The sequence below is a fragment of the Nannobrachium achirus genome (genome assembly GCF_963921795.1).
Source record: "Nannobrachium achirus genome assembly, chromosome: 11".
Taxonomy (NCBI): Eukaryota; Metazoa; Chordata; class Actinopteri; order Myctophiformes; family Myctophidae; genus Nannobrachium; species Nannobrachium achirus.
This window is the reverse complement of record NC_137820.1, coordinates 18,428,691-18,446,125: the sequence shown is the minus strand read 5'-3', so window position 1 is coordinate 18,446,125 and position 17,435 is coordinate 18,428,691. Positions and strand designations below refer to the sequence as shown.

General features: G+C 45.2%; 1 protein-coding gene across 1 annotated transcript in view; it reads right to left on the bottom strand.

Annotated features, from left to right (window-relative positions):
• Positions 1-17,435, bottom strand: part of iqsec3b (IQ motif and Sec7 domain ArfGEF 3b) — a gene marked incomplete at both ends in the record, with an annotated part of 51,898 nt that overhangs the window by 23,493 nt on the left and 10,970 nt on the right. Inside the window, 3 exons of the mRNA XM_080737288.1 lie at positions 807-1,468; positions 3,329-3,748; positions 4,913-5,042. Coding sequence (XP_080593414.1) covers positions 807-1,468; positions 3,329-3,748; positions 4,913-5,042 — 1,212 coding nt within the window. The remainder of the gene's footprint in view (positions 1-806; positions 1,469-3,328; positions 3,749-4,912; positions 5,043-17,435) is intronic.

Below are 17,435 nucleotides of genomic sequence, written 5' to 3'. Positions count from 1 at the left end.
CAGAGAGACTACATCACATTGTTCATGGCCTTTTTTTTTACCTCACGCTCCCATCTCTCCCATCTGTCATTCCTATTCTCTATCATGGACACTGATGATGACAGTACAGGGTGGTGCTGAATGGACAGCTCCTCTGCACTATGACTAATGGTTGGCTGGGACTTGAACTGAGACCCCGATTGAAGACGTTTGTTATTGTGGTTGTGTGTTCACACTGGTTGATATTTATTTAGTTTTGTTTAATTTCGTCCATACCATATACACGTTTTCAATGGATGTGTTTTTCTGATATAATGTGATACAGTATGTAAGGTAGAGAGGAAAAAGAAAAACAAATGAGATTATTTGTCGTTTCAGGAGGGCTCCTTGAACTAAAAATAAATAAATAAATAAAACTGACAGACAAATTGCATTTCATACGGCCAGAACACCTCTGTTTTCTGGATGAATTTGTGACAGAGAAGGAGTTATGGAGCTATTGCCCTTTTTAGCGATAGGTTGTGTTTATGAATTGTCACTAGACAGAGTTTTTATACCTCCTGGATATTGGCTCGTGTCTCTTCCAAACTATCGCTGCTTTTCACTTGCTTCACTGCTGGCAGTGGCAGAATGTAATCTTGAATTGAATGGGTAAACAAAACTAAACAAAGATATCATGCCCATCTTGAAGGTCTGACCAATCACATTAGTCACAACATCATTAATTCTGACCCTGATCCTGATCGTTTCCCTGATCTTTCTTGATCCTGACTGTGCTTCTCGTTTTAAATTCTGATCCTGGTGGCGATTGTGGAAGGTTCACTCACACATTGAAGAGGTTCAGTCCGATGCGGTAGAGACGTTTGCGGTGTGTGTCTGTGGAGAGGGTCGGCGAGCGACACGACGCGGGGTCCTGGCAGCGGTCCCTGGGCAGAGAGAGGACCAGGGCCTGGAGGGCCTCCGCGCTGGGGCCCCCGGGGACCTGCTGGGGCTGGGTGTACTGGTACTGCTGGTACTGGGTGTAGGTCTGGGTGGGCTGCTGGTTGGACTGGACCGAAGTGGTCGTGGAGGTGGAGCTCAGTCGCTCCGAGCCACTCTCCCCCTCCAACCCCCCGCCCCCTACGCCTCCTCCCGAGGTGGGCACCGCCGAGCCCCTCCTGGAGCCTGGCATCTCCAGCTCCTCGCTGGGGGGAGGCGCGGGGAACTCCGCCTCGCTCATGGAGGCCTTGCGGCTGCCTGGGTCTCCCCCGGGCCCCCGGGCGGAGGTGGTGGTGGCGGAGGAGATGGTGTAGGAGCTGTTGCCGTCGATGTGCACCGTGACGTCCCTGAAGGCCATGAGGAGGGAGCTGGCGCTGCGGGGCATGCAGGCGCTCTCTGCGGCCGCCCGGAAGGCGCCGGGGTCTATCAGCATCCCTGGGCCCTCGCCCCCTTCTCCCGCCATGCTCCAGCCGCGGAGGGCATCGTCGATGGACTGCGCCAGGGAGTGCAGCTGCAAAACGTGACCATGGGGAAGAGGATACAAGTCAAAACAAGTCTCACAGCATATCTCCATATACAGTACATGGATCTCCATATATGGGTAACTGGTCCGATATACCGGTACATCACTGGCCAGATGGCCAAGACATGGCGCGATCGACGATTGTCGCCCTTAGGCGTCATATTAGTATAGTAGATGATACAGTAGCTGAACTATGATGGAAAACTAAAGAAGGAAGGCTACTTTTGAAACTTGTGGTCTCAAAGTGGTTAAGTCAGACAGCTACAGTACATCCAGTACCAGCCCAAGAAACATAAGCTGCCCAGTGCCAGCTGGCTATGTTGCTGGAACAACCACTTCTCCCTTGCTTACTTTTTAGTACCTATTGTTTCATTTCGGTGGCTTTGGCAATGTATTATCTTGTCACACTGTTTAGATGATATATTACAGATATTTCATTAATGGTCTTCTATTGATATAATGGTGGCTTTTCTTATGTGCTGTGTGAATCACTTGGTACTCGGAAACTCAGACGACTTGGAAAAGTGTAGTATGTGAACGGTCACAGCTTGTCCGTATCTCTGTCTATAACGCCTGACACTGTGGTTCCCCTGACACATCACTGTGACGTCACTGTGATGTCAAGGGAACCACTCTAACAGAATGGGTTTGCCGCTCTGACATCACACTCTGACTTCGCGGTGATGTCAGAGGAACCATAACAGAATCCCTTTTATGCCCATACATTTTATGCCCATACATCAATATTAAGCCCATATCTAACAGGACTTCATATGGGAATGCCCAAATATAGAGGCCACATCGGCCACATACAACATTAACAGAATCCATATATGGCCAAGACAGATGGCCAAGACAGTGTGGCTGGTTCTACAGACAGGGATCTCCATGTATGGGCAGAAAAGGGATAGTATGTATGATGACGTCATAGGGCTTTCACATAACGAATAACTGAGTAAGCTTGTTTGGGCTCTCAAAGCATATCTCCATATACAGTACATGGATCGCCATATATGGGTACCAGGGGTCGAGGGCGAGGTTGCATGTCCTGAGGCGTCTTACTAGTTGTTATTATTGAGCGGTGCTAACCGCTCCTATAGACCGCTTTTTTACCAAAACTATGATGTCACAAATGATGATGACATGAGTTCGCTAGACCAATGAAACACTTCGATTCTGTTGATCTGTCCATGATGTCATAGTCACAGAGGCACCCGATTGGTTCACCCTGATTTAGAACGCGTTTAGGCCGCGTAAAATACGTCATAACGCCTTTAGGCCGCGTAAAATACGTCATAAAAAATGATTGAGCGGTGCTAACCTTGAATTTCAAAATTATATTAGATGAATATCACTTATAAGCGATAAAATAACCACACTTTTAGACAGACTGTGGAAAATCTTACAGGTTATAAATGATATAGGCAGCTAATACAAGTTTAAAATACAAATGAACAGACTTTGAAAAACTAAAATATTCATCTTCTGGCCTCTTCTCGCCTCTCTGGAGGCCTCTCTGGAGGTAAATAAGGTCACTTATCATTACACTATGACACTCTTACAAGTTACAATCCGTAGCTTGGTCAACTAACTGATGAGAAATGACGATAAAGACTTATATAGTCTGAGCAGACCTCTAGACTGACATCATACACAACAAAAAGAATATTGCCATGCATGCCTATCAACACTGATTTGCGCAGGAATTCGTTTGCACCACTCACTTCACACGGGTGCGATTTTTCATACAAGGATTCACACAAAATAGCTGCTGCAGAATGGCCATAAGAAAGCTCTGGTATCAAGTGAAAACAATGCGTGACGTATTGATGTCACTGCAGCACTCGCCTGCTCTGAGAAGCAGTCCTCCAGCTGTGTGAGCGTGGTTGCAGGGGAGGGAGCAGGGGCTACGTTTGGGGCTGGGTCTGTCACTGGAGGAGGCGCCCGGACAGGAGCAGGGGAGGCGGGCAGGGAGGTGGTACGGGAGGGGGGTGGAGGCGGGGTTTTTGGACGCTGGGAGGGTACAGGTGCGGGTCCTCCCCCGGGCTCCAACAGAGTGTAGCTGTGTCGCTGGGTGGCATTCTGGCCTCGCCCCCCCGGGCCGGGGCGGCGCAGGGAGATGCGCCGCGGCAGCTTGCTCTCTGACAGCGAGTTGCGGATCTTCTGAAAGTTCTTACTGAGCTGGTACTGACGGAAGGCTGTCTGAATGCGGCGGGCCGCGCGCCTCGCGATCAGATGGCCTCCGTAGTTCTGCTCCAACTCCTCTATCTGCGGAGTGAGAGAGAGTGGCTGTTAGTTAGTGTCACTATCAAACATGTTGTCAAGGCTCTGACACTGCAAAGCAGGCAGCTAAATTCACAACGATCACGCAGTGTCCTTGAAGGATCGGATGAGCAGTATCGGACTGCCTCGCAAGGCGATACCTTTCTTGCATCTTCTGCCTTTAAAAGACCGCTCGGAATTAGACCCGGCGTAAACACTATCAATCATCATCTGGCAATCTAATGCTGGATGAAGGGCCACAGAGAGGGGGACAGATGGGCTGTGACACAGGTGATCTCACAAAATGGGAAGAAGAGTAAACACCCTCATGGGCCAATTTCTGCCCTGCGGCTCAGACCTAAATCACAGCATCTTCAAGGCTTTCTCCTGCATCATATTTTCAGCTCACGTCTCAGCTCAAATTCCCCTTCATCCTAGGCATTGAGGAAGAGGAGGAGAGAAAAAGGAAAAGCACACGTGTGCCTTATTGCAAGTACACACTCACTCACACACACATGCAGGCAGGCAGGCGCATGCACGCACGCACGCACACACGCACGCACACGCACACACACACACACACACACACACACGCGCGCGCACACACGCACACAGGCACACATTCACATACTCATAAAAACACTGGTCTCACACAGACAGCATTCATTTATTTACACACAAACACGTTCACCCACAATTTGTGTATGCATTTGCACACAAATGCATATGTGCACAGTGCACTCACATCCACACACCCACATGATATTGCGGCAGCACCGTAACAGAGGCAGCAGAAATAGTGGCCCCTTCAGTGGTTCGCAATGCGAAATAAAGATACCTTGAGCTGCCAAGACAAGAGCGGTTATTAGCTGTTACCATGACAACCTAGCATCTTTCCTGTTCCTGTCGCCGTGGCGATGGCATCGCTGGTGTTCGTGGGATTTTCTTGTGTGAGTGTCAATAGGGACATAAATAGATACCAATGTAACTCTGGATACAAACACATATCACCACACAGCCTTCAATGACAAAACCTTAGACAAACAGGGAAAACTTCTGTCAAACTTTGCACGCACACAGACACAGACACGCACGCGCACGCACGTGCACGCACACACACGCACACGCACCACTCCAAAAGAGGCAATTTTGCATTTGGGACAGAGGTACCTGTTTGTTCTTATTCTCCAGAGTGATTTCATATTCGCTGGGTCCCTCTCTCTTGATCCCGCCCACTGTCCCCTCCATTTCCTGTCCTCCGCCGGAGGAAGAGCCGCCTTCCAGGCTGAGCATCTGTCCGCTGCCATGAAGATAAGAGCGTACTGGTGTTAGAGTCTGTGACCGTGAACCTTCATGTGTGTAGCACAACAGTGGTTTTCAACCTTTTTCATATCAAGGGCCACGGACCATGCACTTTTTGATGAGATTTAGCCTCTGACTCAGACCCAAAAACGTAGAATATTTTGTTATTTTTTGGATACGATTTTGTCGACAATTCCAAGCTGTATTGATGTGGTACCACAGGAGAGATAACAGTGATCAAACGGTGATCAAAAGAACAATTCTTCTACATTCTCTAATTGTGTAGACTTCTTATAAATCTTGACTTCTTGTAATGCAGAATTGTAACAATAGTTGAACTCTTATAAAATGAAACCAAATGGTTTAATTTTACACTCTCAAGAGTTAAAGATCAATAAGGGTCCACTTGGTTACCAACTCTCCATCATTTAGCTGGGGACCACCTGGGATCTCTTCAAGGACCACTGGTGGTCCTTGGGCCACTGGTTGAGAACCACTGGCACAACATTGGTTCTCAGTGGTCCTTGACATTTTCATGTCAACGACCCCCAAATTGAGATGTATTAGGCTGTGGAGACCCATCTGAAACCATGTTGTGCCAAGGACCCCCATAAGAGAAGATTTGTGTTTCAATCTTGTTCCAAAATGTTTCACTGTTTTTAATGATTTTTTCCAAATCCTTTGAAAATAGCAGATCTACAAGCGTTGCGATGGGACGTGCTGTGAGCTTGTACCTCGGTTGTTTGTTTTTCGAAAGCCCCGAAGTATAAAATAGCGTTAAATTGGTTAGGATGTTCCCCATTTTGCTGGGGACCCCCTGGAACCCCCTCCAAGACCCCTGGCCTGGGGGTACCTGGACCCCCACCTTGTCATCACTTTTCACAGTTTTGTGGGTGTTTTGTGGGGCCATTTCTAGCCCAAGGAATGTTTTTTGTGAAAAACAAATGCTTGCAATGGATTCAGAATCATGACAAACCCCTAGTTAGACCCCTCACATCCTACTTAAAGCAGATTTTTTTCTGGGTATTTTCCTCCGGGGACTGCCCTCCTGTATAGAAAGTCGATGGGAGCCCAACTTGAATTGGCCTCTGTGGCGACCCCGAAGGTCACCAACTCGGGCGCCCTAGCTAAATCATTAGAGCAAGCCCTGGGCTACATCTGTGCAAAATGTGGCGCTTTTAGACTGATTTGCACGAAATGAGCAGGGCTAGAGAGATGTGTGTAGCAGAGTTCTTTTGAAGTGAATAGGTGTGACGTGGGGGTGGCAGGGTTCACTGGAAAATAAATTGAATTGGCTCTGTAATGCACCTGAAGTATGAGAGCTAATTGGTCTGACCCAGAATAGTGCTTCTACAGGTTAACCTGTTCTGTTATTTTCAATCCTCTTTTACGCAACTCTAATCTCAACAGATGTTTTTGTTCTTCTGTTCCTCTGAGTAAGATGTGTCCTTGGTTCTGTTCTGTTTACATGGCCATTTATTATGGCAACATTCAGGCACGTGCACACATAGACATGGAAGGGGGCTTGAGACCCTGCCCTTTTATCCTTGTGTAAAAATACCATGGATGCAGTTTTTACTATGCTGAAATAAATGCAAATGCCCCACTTTCCACGCCATAGCTGTAGGCAGCATTCAAGAGAATTGCCTTGTCCAAACTGAATGCAGCATCTTACAGTATGTTGAAAGAAGTGCCCTCTCTGTGTAGAAATCCATGCCGTTACGCCACACCTCCAGTATTGACTTGATTATGCTTAGGCCCCGTTCAGACAACACCGCTCTGTAGAGAAACCGGTGAGGTCCCTGGACTTCGTAATTTTTTTAACCAGCGTTCATATGAAGCCGCATCGGCGCATGAAATGATGTAGTGTCCATTTAATTTCGGTGGCGGTAACGCAATTCAATTCAATTCAAAAGGGCTTTATTGGCATGAGAAAACATACATTTACAAAGCAAGTTTCAAAACATAATAAAAACTGTTGAAAATGGGGAGCATATAGCCTATGCAGTTGGAGGGGGTACAGCATTGTGTAAACAGAGCTATGTCACATTGCGTCGTTATGTACAGTATAGGGTATGGGGGACTGCCCCATAGGTCGAACTCCCGTTGGGTCGAACAGCGTCGGCAGGTTAGATAATCACCCGCGAGAGTCGGCAGGTTAGATAATCACCCGCGTCACGGTTACTGAGGTCAGGTTTAGGGTTAGGGTTAGAGTTAGGCATAGTTTTACTGAGGTTAGGATTAGGGTTTGGGTTAGAGTTTGGTGGTCGATCCAAAGGGTGTTCGACCTAATGACATGTTACCTAGCTTTTTGGAAGAAATATCAGCATTTCTATTTCCTTTTCCTTTTTTTTGGACGCACAGATAGACGATTCTACTTCCTTGTTTACCATTCACCATGGTAATGTGGCTGCAGTAGGCTGTATGCGAGCCATGACATCACATGTGTTGTGGTTTCTTATGTTTCCCACTGTTCACACGGTGACGAGAGGGGAGATCGCTGTCAGCTTTTCCACCCAAAATTCTGGTCTTACTTCGTTCCGTTTTAAACCCCCTAAAATGCAGTTGACGTCTGAACGGAAGGCATATCTGACTTTTCATTTTGCGGAATTCTCATTGCAACGTCGCCGTGTAAACAACCCCTTAGTTCAGAGTGGTACCAATCACCAAAAATAGCCGACATCCAAGCTCCAAGCTCACAACGCGTCGCACTGCGACACGTTGTGAGCTTGGAGGTCTGCTATATTCGATATTTTCACCAAAAGGCCCTTTAGAAATGTCAGTCTCTGCCTCTCTAACATTCTCTGCACATCCCTGGCAACATTCACATAATATAATACACATGTCAACATGATAAAAGCATCCACTTTTTACACTGATTTTGCAATGTTTTCCTTTCAATAAATTAGGAAGTATAATTGTAGGAAAGTCCTTGTCAACCCACCAGTTCTGATTGGAGGCCCTTGATTATACAGCCTTGATTAGATATTAGATAAAGCTTGCATGCTTAAAGGACAACTTAGTTTTTTGACAACAAGGGTTCATATTTTACATTGTAATTAGAGAATAGAAAATATGAGCATTAAAATGTTTTCCTTTACTGCTTTCTATCGTTTTAGCAATTTTAGCGATTTTTATTTCAGTGGTTGCATGGGGGCATGCGTACATGTGACTAAATATCTTAGTCTTTTTAGACACATGTTGTTCCTTTTCTCATTCTGTGTCTCTGTGTACATCATATTGATTACTCTTTTTGTATATTGTTAGTGATATAGTATTCTATAACATGACGCATTGTATTAACTAATGTGTTTACTCTTCCTATATTGTGTTGTATCTTATGATAAACACTTTATTTCTTGCCTCTAATCACATTTCCTGTGGCAAATAGGAGATAGTGTTATTATTTGTCAGTAGATGCTACAGTAGGTGTGGTGCCTACAACATGTCCACTCTGGTGACTGAGCCCAGCTTATCAAACATTTACACGTGTCTGCGTGTGCGTGCGCGCATAGTGTGTGTGTGGTAGGGAAAAAAACATGACAGAGGAAAAGTGGAAAGAGGAAAAGAGTATAAGAGAGAATATGTGTATGTGGGCCTGTGGGGGGAGGGGGAACAAGGAAGAAATGACAAGGTGAAAGTGTGTACAGGTTTGTATGTGTGTGGTAGAAAGAAAAACAGTGACAGAGGAAAAGAGAGTGTTAGTGTGCGTGTGTGTGCGTGTGTGTGCGCGTGTGTGTGTGTGTGTGTGTGTGTGTGTGTGTGTGTGTGTGTGTGTGTGTGTGTGTGTGTGTGTGTGTGTGTGTGTGTGAGAGAGAGAGAGAGAGAGAGAGAGAGAGAGAGAGAGAGAGAGAGAGAGAGAGAGAGAGAGAGGCAGAATGTACAGCGTGAGGCAGAAGACAGAACTGTGTGTGTGCTGGAGGCAGTCGCTATCAAAAAGTCTATTAAAACACTGCCATGCCCCGACACTGCATCAGAATACATTAGAGTACATTAGAATACATTAGAGGATTTAAATGCAGAGGGGAGATATTAATGCATCACTGCAAAGACGCCTTAATGACATGGGTAGTAAACACACACACACACACACACACACACACACACACACACACACACACACACACACACACACACACACACACACACACACACACACACACACACACACTCACATGCGCGCACGCACAGGCATGTACGCACGCACGCACACACCAACAGACACACAAACGGTAAACAAGCAGATTGTGTCTGCCTGCACCCATGATGTCATAACAAGAGAGAAATGAACATCTGTCAACTCACTCAGGGACCCATAGAGACCCTACTGCACAGCCAGAGGACACACACACACACACACACACACACACACACACACACACACACACACACACACACACACACACACACACACACACACACACACACACACACACACGCACAATGGCTGCAACTATAGTTTTTTTGTGTGATTATTCTATCAATGACTTTTTCAATTAATTTAAATTGAATAATCAAGTTTATATTAGTCCTTGCCCGTTCGAACTAATGTGCTTCGAATTGTGTGCGGTATGGGTTATATGGGGTGTGCACAGTATATGAGGAATTGAATGTTGGAGAACCCAGACGTATCAGTGATGTCAGTCTCCAAATTTGGGCGCTGTTTCAGCATGCGGCTGTTACCAGTGTGGTTTAGAAGAGAGTGGGGTCACGCTTTGATCTCGCCGCAGACCGGAAGTGGTGTCGCATGGAGCCTGTTCTCATTCTTAGCGAGCCTCTGACTCTGCTGCTCTTCAGCCCCGTCCGCCCCCATTATAACCTAGGCATTTTCACTCGCTGGTAAGTAAATCACATATTTTTCCCCCTTTTAACTCATTCACAGGCCTCTCCAAGGTATACAACATTATTAAAAGGGGGAAAAAAGACGTGATTTAGTCTACTTACCACCAGCGAGTGAAAATGCCTCGTTTATAATGGGGGCGGACGGGGCTGAAGAGCAGCAACGGCTCACTAAGAATGAGAACAGGCTCCAGTAAGCTAGGCTAAGCTAGCTACTTCCATAGCTTTCCACGCTTACAATGGGGGTCGACGTAAGTGTCATAACTCTCTCCATTCTACGGGTCTGGCTGTTACCATAACGGCAAAGCATGTGCATACAGGCGGCAGTATCAGTGATGTCAGTTATCTCCAAATTTGGGCGCTGTTTAGTATCAGTGATGTCAGCATGTGTGTATATCAGACAGACATCGGACAGACAGACATTTGGTCGTATATTAGTAGGAAAACTAGGAATATATATACCTTATAATGGTCAGCGACGGTGGACCACGGCCACGCAAGTCATTATTACGTGACATCACTATGATTCAGACTTAACCATAAACAAACCTGATACGTCCATATATAGGCATATCACTATAACTCAGACATAACCATAAACAAACCCAATATGCCCATAGCCATATATGGGACCAACCAACTATACACTCTGTGCGCGCATTGGTCAAGGGAATGTGATGCCTGGCATCGAATAGTTTGACTGTCCAGAACCGCAGATCCGACCGATACTGTATGTCCATGTATGGGCATGCCAATAAATAGGGTATGGGCTTATATTAATTACATAACGGATCTCCATATATGGGTATAAAAGGGACACGGGTAGACAGACAGATGCAGAGACCTCCATATATGGGCACAAAAGGGATACAGACAGACGGGTACAACGGGTACTCTGACAAAGCCACGACACTATGATGGTCGGATCGTACATGCAACGTAGGTGTGAGGCCCGAACCTCTAGTATATACTTACCAGTATATACATGTGTGTGTGTGTGTGTGTGTGTGTGTGTTTGTCTCTCTCTCCCTCTCTCGCTCTTATTCTCTTGTGGTGGCAGACATTTATAGATTGACACCATTATGTATTGTGTTCTTGTTGGCCTCCCATTCAAACTCATTGAATGTCTAGTCAGCAAGCTCTCACAATACGTGTGCTAAGCTTAACTCGACTACAGCTGTCAATCTAACAGCTGAGCTGACTCCTCCATGCTTACTCTCTCTGTGGCAGACATGGTCATTGCTAACTTAATCAGTCAGCCTTATCATATACTGCATGGTACTTATAATTATCTCCATTTAGGGAGAGCATCTTGGTGTATAACAGGTGTCCTATATCAGTGGTTCTCAACCTTTTCAGGCCGCGACCCGCCAAATAATCATATTTTAACTGGGGACCCCCCCACCCTGACGAGCACTAAGAGTTGAGGCATTACATTTTGTACAACACAGTTCTATTTTCTGGCTCTAATATTAGAAAATCTGGACAATGTTTAATTTGTCATTTTAGAGGTACTAAAAAGTCCTTAAACTGTCACTTTAGAAAAGTCCAGATACCCTCCATACACTTAAACTTTATGGTGGTTTGTTTACTGTTGAGTGACAAAACAATGTACATTAAGTTAATCATCTGGGGACCCCCCAAAATAATTTGGGGACCCCCCTGGGGGTCCCGATCCACAGGTTCACTGACACTTCAAGGGGTTCTGCGCAGAGAGGGCTGCCAGGAGCAGGCCAGGAGGCCTGTTCTTTATGATCTGTGATGCTGTTACTTTGCCGAATCTATTTCAATAAATGGTCAATCGTCACCCTGACTGGATATTCATTTTTCCATCATACTCTCTCTGTCTGTCACGCACACTCATTATCTCTCTCTGAGATGGAATTGAATTTTCGAGATCCCTCGCTCTCTCCCGCATTCTCCCTCTCCTCTCTCTCATTCTCTCTCTCTCTCTCTCTAGGCACCTCATGAGAGAGCCGTTACTCTCTCATGAGGTGCCAAGAGAGAGAGAGAATGTGGGGTGAAGAGCAGACTGAGATGCAGGGGCGTCACACCAAATTCTGGGCCCTGGGTATAAGGATTCACTGTGGGTCCCCCTTGAATGTTAACTATTGAAAAATAGCAGATATACAAGCTCACAGCGCGGCACCGAGTGCCGCGCTGCAAGCTTGTAGATCTGCTATTTTTGAAAAATTGTGAAAATGTGTGCAAGGAACCCATGTTTCCATGTCAGTGATGCTCAATCTTTTTCATGTGAAGGACCCCCAAAATGATATGAATTTGGCCACGGACCCCATCTCAAAATTTGAGTTACAAATGTTCGCTTAAAAAATACATATTCAAAGATTTGCACACATTTTCACGACTTTTCAAAAATAGCAGATCTACAAGCTCGCAGCGCGGCACTCGGTGCCGCGCTGTGAGCTTGTATATCTGCTATTTTTCAATAGCTAAAGTTACTAAGGCCCCTCCACCTCAGTCCCACTTTCCTACCCCTTGTGACGCCCCTGCTGAGATGCACTAGACAGATAGATTTAGAAGAGGGTTACACTTCCACAGCCACCAGGTGCTTACACCTCCATGTAGAGACAGACATATGCTATCTCTGTGTACAAGTGTGTGTTCTTCAATCCCTTGGTCTCCCATTGCACTGGCATTTGGCACTGCTGTTCACAAAATGCTCATGCCGGTAAGGCATTTCTTATCGAACTGAGTGTGTGTGCGAGTGTGTGTGTGTGTGTGTGTGTGTGTGTGTGTGTGTGTGTGTGTGTGTGTGTGTGTGTGGGTGTGTGTGTGTGTGTGTGTGTGTGACAAAAGACATCGCGATGTACTATTATCGCGATAATTATCCTGGGGCGGAACATTTGCCAAAAAATAGCAGATCTACAACGTGTCGCATTGCGACGCGTGGTGAGCTTGAAGATTGCCTATTTTTTGGCAAAGACATTTGATAGAGAGTGAAAAAAGGACTGTATCAAGTACGTATATTATAAGTACCTTTTACCAATTATAGAGGGTTTTAAGTGGTACCGGATATGCAGCTCTGCAAATAAAAGGTGAATTGATCCCAGTGCATGACGGAGGACGATATCACGATAAATTACATCTCCACAATACGATTATCGTGAGTGTTTTTTACCACGATAAACGATAATATCACTTATCGCCCCTTCCCTAGCGTGCGTGCGTGGGTGCGTGCACGTCACCTCCAGCGACAGGACTAGGTGTACAAATGGGTGAACTCTACATTTTGGACATGGTGCACTGTGTGAGGAATAAACAGATGATATAAATAAGGTACCTGCTAACAGTTGTCTGGGAAGGATCAGAAAGAAAGAAAAATAAATCCCACAAGAGTAGTAGGACTTGTAAGACATGATGAATAACATCATTCACTGGGACAGAGTGAGTAGAGCGTAGCATATCACAGGGTACAAAGCAAGATGGAATCCATCCAACAAGAGACAGATGGAAACAGTTATTAGAAAGCATCAGTTAGAGGGAAACAAGACAGGATCAAAAACCAATACATGGCTAGACCTGTCCTTGAATAGGCAATGTGTGAAAGTGTGTCAGAGGGATAGTCACTCAGTGACATCGGGGTGTCTATAGCAGGGGTTCCGAAACCTTTTTGTCTCAGGGCACCCCATAAATATTGTTTTAATCCGTCCGAGGCACCCCTACATTATAATTTTCACTCCCAGCACCTTATATTTATAGCATATCGTCGTTGTCGGGTGGAAACCTTGTACGGTATGTCCAAAACCGTTCATTTTGTATTTATCATCTATAAAATGTACTAAACTAGTGAAAACAGCCGATCTACAAGCACACAACGCCTCGTATCGCTTACGACTATCGCACAGTTTAGTGCGACAGTCTTGTATGATGAAGCAGGGCTTTGTTTTAACAAAAGACGTACACATTTGAAACTTGGAGATACAAGGTTTCTGCCCGACAGTGACGATATTCTAGTGATTATGTTGTGAGGAAAACGTTGAGATAATAGCCATTTTGGTTAGAACTGACTGAAATAATTTGGTACTTCAAGTTTCAAATTATACTAAATATTTTTTCATGTGTCCAAATAAATTCCAAATATTATCAAATTATCTCGTGGCACCCCTGGACTGGCGTCGCGGCACCCCAGGGTGACCCGTCACCCACTTTGAAAACCCCTGGTCTATAGACTGATTTCCTGGGCGCTCCCCTGTAGAGCGGTGTAAACCGCAGCCAGTGGTAGAGTAGTCATAAAATTATTAAAGATGGGAAATACTCAGGCAAAGTACAAACATTGTATTTAAGTACAGGTAAATGTAGGCTACACGTTACTTTACACTGCTGTTTGCACCGCAGAGATGGCGGCGGCTCTCAGGAAATCGGTCTATATAAATTCCTGGATATGAAATGTTCATTGCAATTATCTGTAGTGGTACTGAAGTAGCATACCGGTATATCACATGACATGGATAAGCTATGTAGATTCTTTTTTTTGTAGTTGCACAAGCAATGCTTTCCAGTCATATCTTGCATGAAGTGCAGTGATTAACTAATTGTAACGACTGTAATTATCTGTTGACTCCCCATGCTCATTCATTTGCTTTGTGTATCTGTGAATGTGTGTCGTTTATATAAGACTCCGTCTGTTTTGAGTGTTTGTCGAAGTGATTGTTATTTGCGCTCTGACTCATGCCTCTCAGCACACAGAGCGCTGTTTTCTCTCCTACTCTGCTCAATGATGGATTGTTACAGTACATAATAAGATGTGTGATTTGAGAGACAATTATAATGAAGCAAATGAAACGCAGTAATGGTAAATGGTAGGGAGATTTATTTAGTGTTTTGTTTAGTCATATTGTTGTATTTATATAACGGCAGCAGTTATCTCAAGGCAGTTTTCATGAAATGAGGAGTAGAGCAAGAGAATGAAAACATTTCCAGATGTGTAACAATGAGAGGAGGTAGAGTAGATGGAGGTGGAAGAAGGCACTCAGGTAGCCTACTCAGACATCCCAACTTTGAGATCAGCATTTCCGGGAGGTCCCCTGTGCACGCGCGCTTTATCGTTTTTTTTCTCAGATTTAACAAATTTTTCTACGGTTAAAAATTGTTAAAAACTGTTAAAAACGGTTCTGCACGGCGGCCGAACCATTTTAGGCTTAATATAATCGGGTTAATTTATAGCATGATGTATTTCTTACCTATATGGAGAAAGTTCTGTCACTATCACTGTGAGACACACACAACAGCCTGCCTGCAGGCTGCCGTGCGTCGCACAGGCTGCAAGATTGACAGTTTGACGACGAATGAGAACACATTTACTTGCATCGCGGGTCGCAGATCCGGTTCTAGACCGGATCCAGGCGGATATGGCAAGCATTTGCGGGAGCGCCTGGGATTTAGGGAGGTTCGGTGTTACTCGCGGGCGTCCGGGAGGAGACGCTGATTTCCGGGAGACTCCCGCAACATCCGGGAGACTTGGGATGTCTGCCTACTGCGCCTGCTATTATTAAGTGTTCATGTCTAACCTCTACTGTACTGTAACCTGCTATTTTTTGCACCTGCTGTCTAACCTCCAGCACATACCGGCTACTGTTAATCTATAAGTATGAAGAAGTATAAAGTATCTTAGATTTTTCTTTTGAACTGTTTATTTTTCTGGGTTTTTCTCCTTGCTCTTCATTTTACTCTTTCCTGAAAACTATGAACGATGGCACTTGCATGATTGGGATCAGGAGGAGGAAGTGGACATGGAGAAACGGTACGGTACATGGGACACATAGAGGAAGAAGGAGTATGGGAGGTAGATCATATGATGGAGGAGGAGGCAGGGGAGACAGGTGAGGTAGAGGACATGGAGGAGTTAGACCAGACCACTGGTTCCCAAACCTTTTAGCTCAAGAAATGTTACGTTTGCCCGGGACCCAAACTACTAGTGTTGTGGATCTGCTACTATTTATTTATGGAAATGATTCGATTTTTGGATTTTATTCATGAAATGCTTTTCAAAAATGTTGGAATTTTTATATATTTTTCCTTTTAATATAGGGTATCAAAAAAGGGAATATTTACTCGAGACCCATAAAAATTGATCTGCGACCCGCCCCGAACCACTGTTTGGGAAACAATGAGTTAAGAGGATGTATGGAAGGTAGAGGACATGGAGGATATAGACATTGAATGGAGCCAGCCAGGATGGACAGATCAAGCACTCTCAGCATGTTTTCCCCAGATGCATATAGCCAGAGAATGATGCGGATGGAATGCTCTGGCCTGACAGAATAATAAATCTATTGGTCACAACAGTAAATAGGATTTCATTCATGTTTCTACATTACTGTATTAGACAAAGATGATAGATACCGTACAGTATGACACTTTTTATGCGTAAAAATGTGAATTATCACATACTGCTATATGTTCAGCAACAAATTATGATGAAAGGAAAAGGTTCACACAGGGAATAAATACTGACGTATGACACACACACGTCTCCATCAAATTACCCTCAATGCTGAATGAGGAGTAGGGCTTAGATTTTTCCATCTCACTAACCTCTTGTACTGCAAATTACCACCCCATCCGACCCACAGCCGAACCCCCCACCTTTGCACAAACGCACGCAAGCATGAGCAAAATACAATGACGACTGCTTACGTAGACATACACACGCACTCACCACACAAGGGGCCTAATTAAAAAATAGAAATACGAATGATGCTTAGGTATGGTAGTCATAACCAAGACGTCATCTAGCATCCCCCCACCCCATTCCCACTCTCTCTCTCCCCCTCTCATTCTATCCGTCTCCCTTTACAGCTCGCTTGCCCCATGGTATATATCGTCGTTGTCGTGTGGAAACCTCGTATCTCCAAGTTTCAAATTTGTATGTTCTTTCGCTAAGTAAAGCCCTGCTTCATCGTACAAGGCCGTCGCACAAAAGTAGTGAAAGCAGCAGATCTAACTAGTGAAAACAGACGATCTACAAGCACACAACACCTCGCTGTGTGCTTGTAGATTGTCTGTTTTCACTAGTTAAAGTCATTTTTTAAATGAAAAATGCAAAACGAACGGTTTTGGACATACAAGGTTTCCACCCGACAACGACGACATGCATATATGTGCATGTGACTCTAATCCTAGCCTCCCTCGGGCTACAGCTATAGGTTTTTGTTTTGTTTTGTTGGTGAGCACTTACTCACATGCAATGCATAATAACAGTGCTCACTGCTGTGAGAGCAGGCTTAATGCACACACACACGCACGCACGCACGCACGCACGCACGCACGCACGCACGCACTTACGCACACACACACACACACACACACACACACGCACGCACACACGCACACATGCTCAAGGAGATGGAGCATCTCACTGTGTCATTTAGAGGTCTTCACAATGAGGATGTACATATTCAGGCACGCACGCATGCGCACGTGCGCGCGCACACACACACACACACACACACACACACACACACACACACACACACACACACACACACACACACACACACACACACAACACACACACACACACACACACACA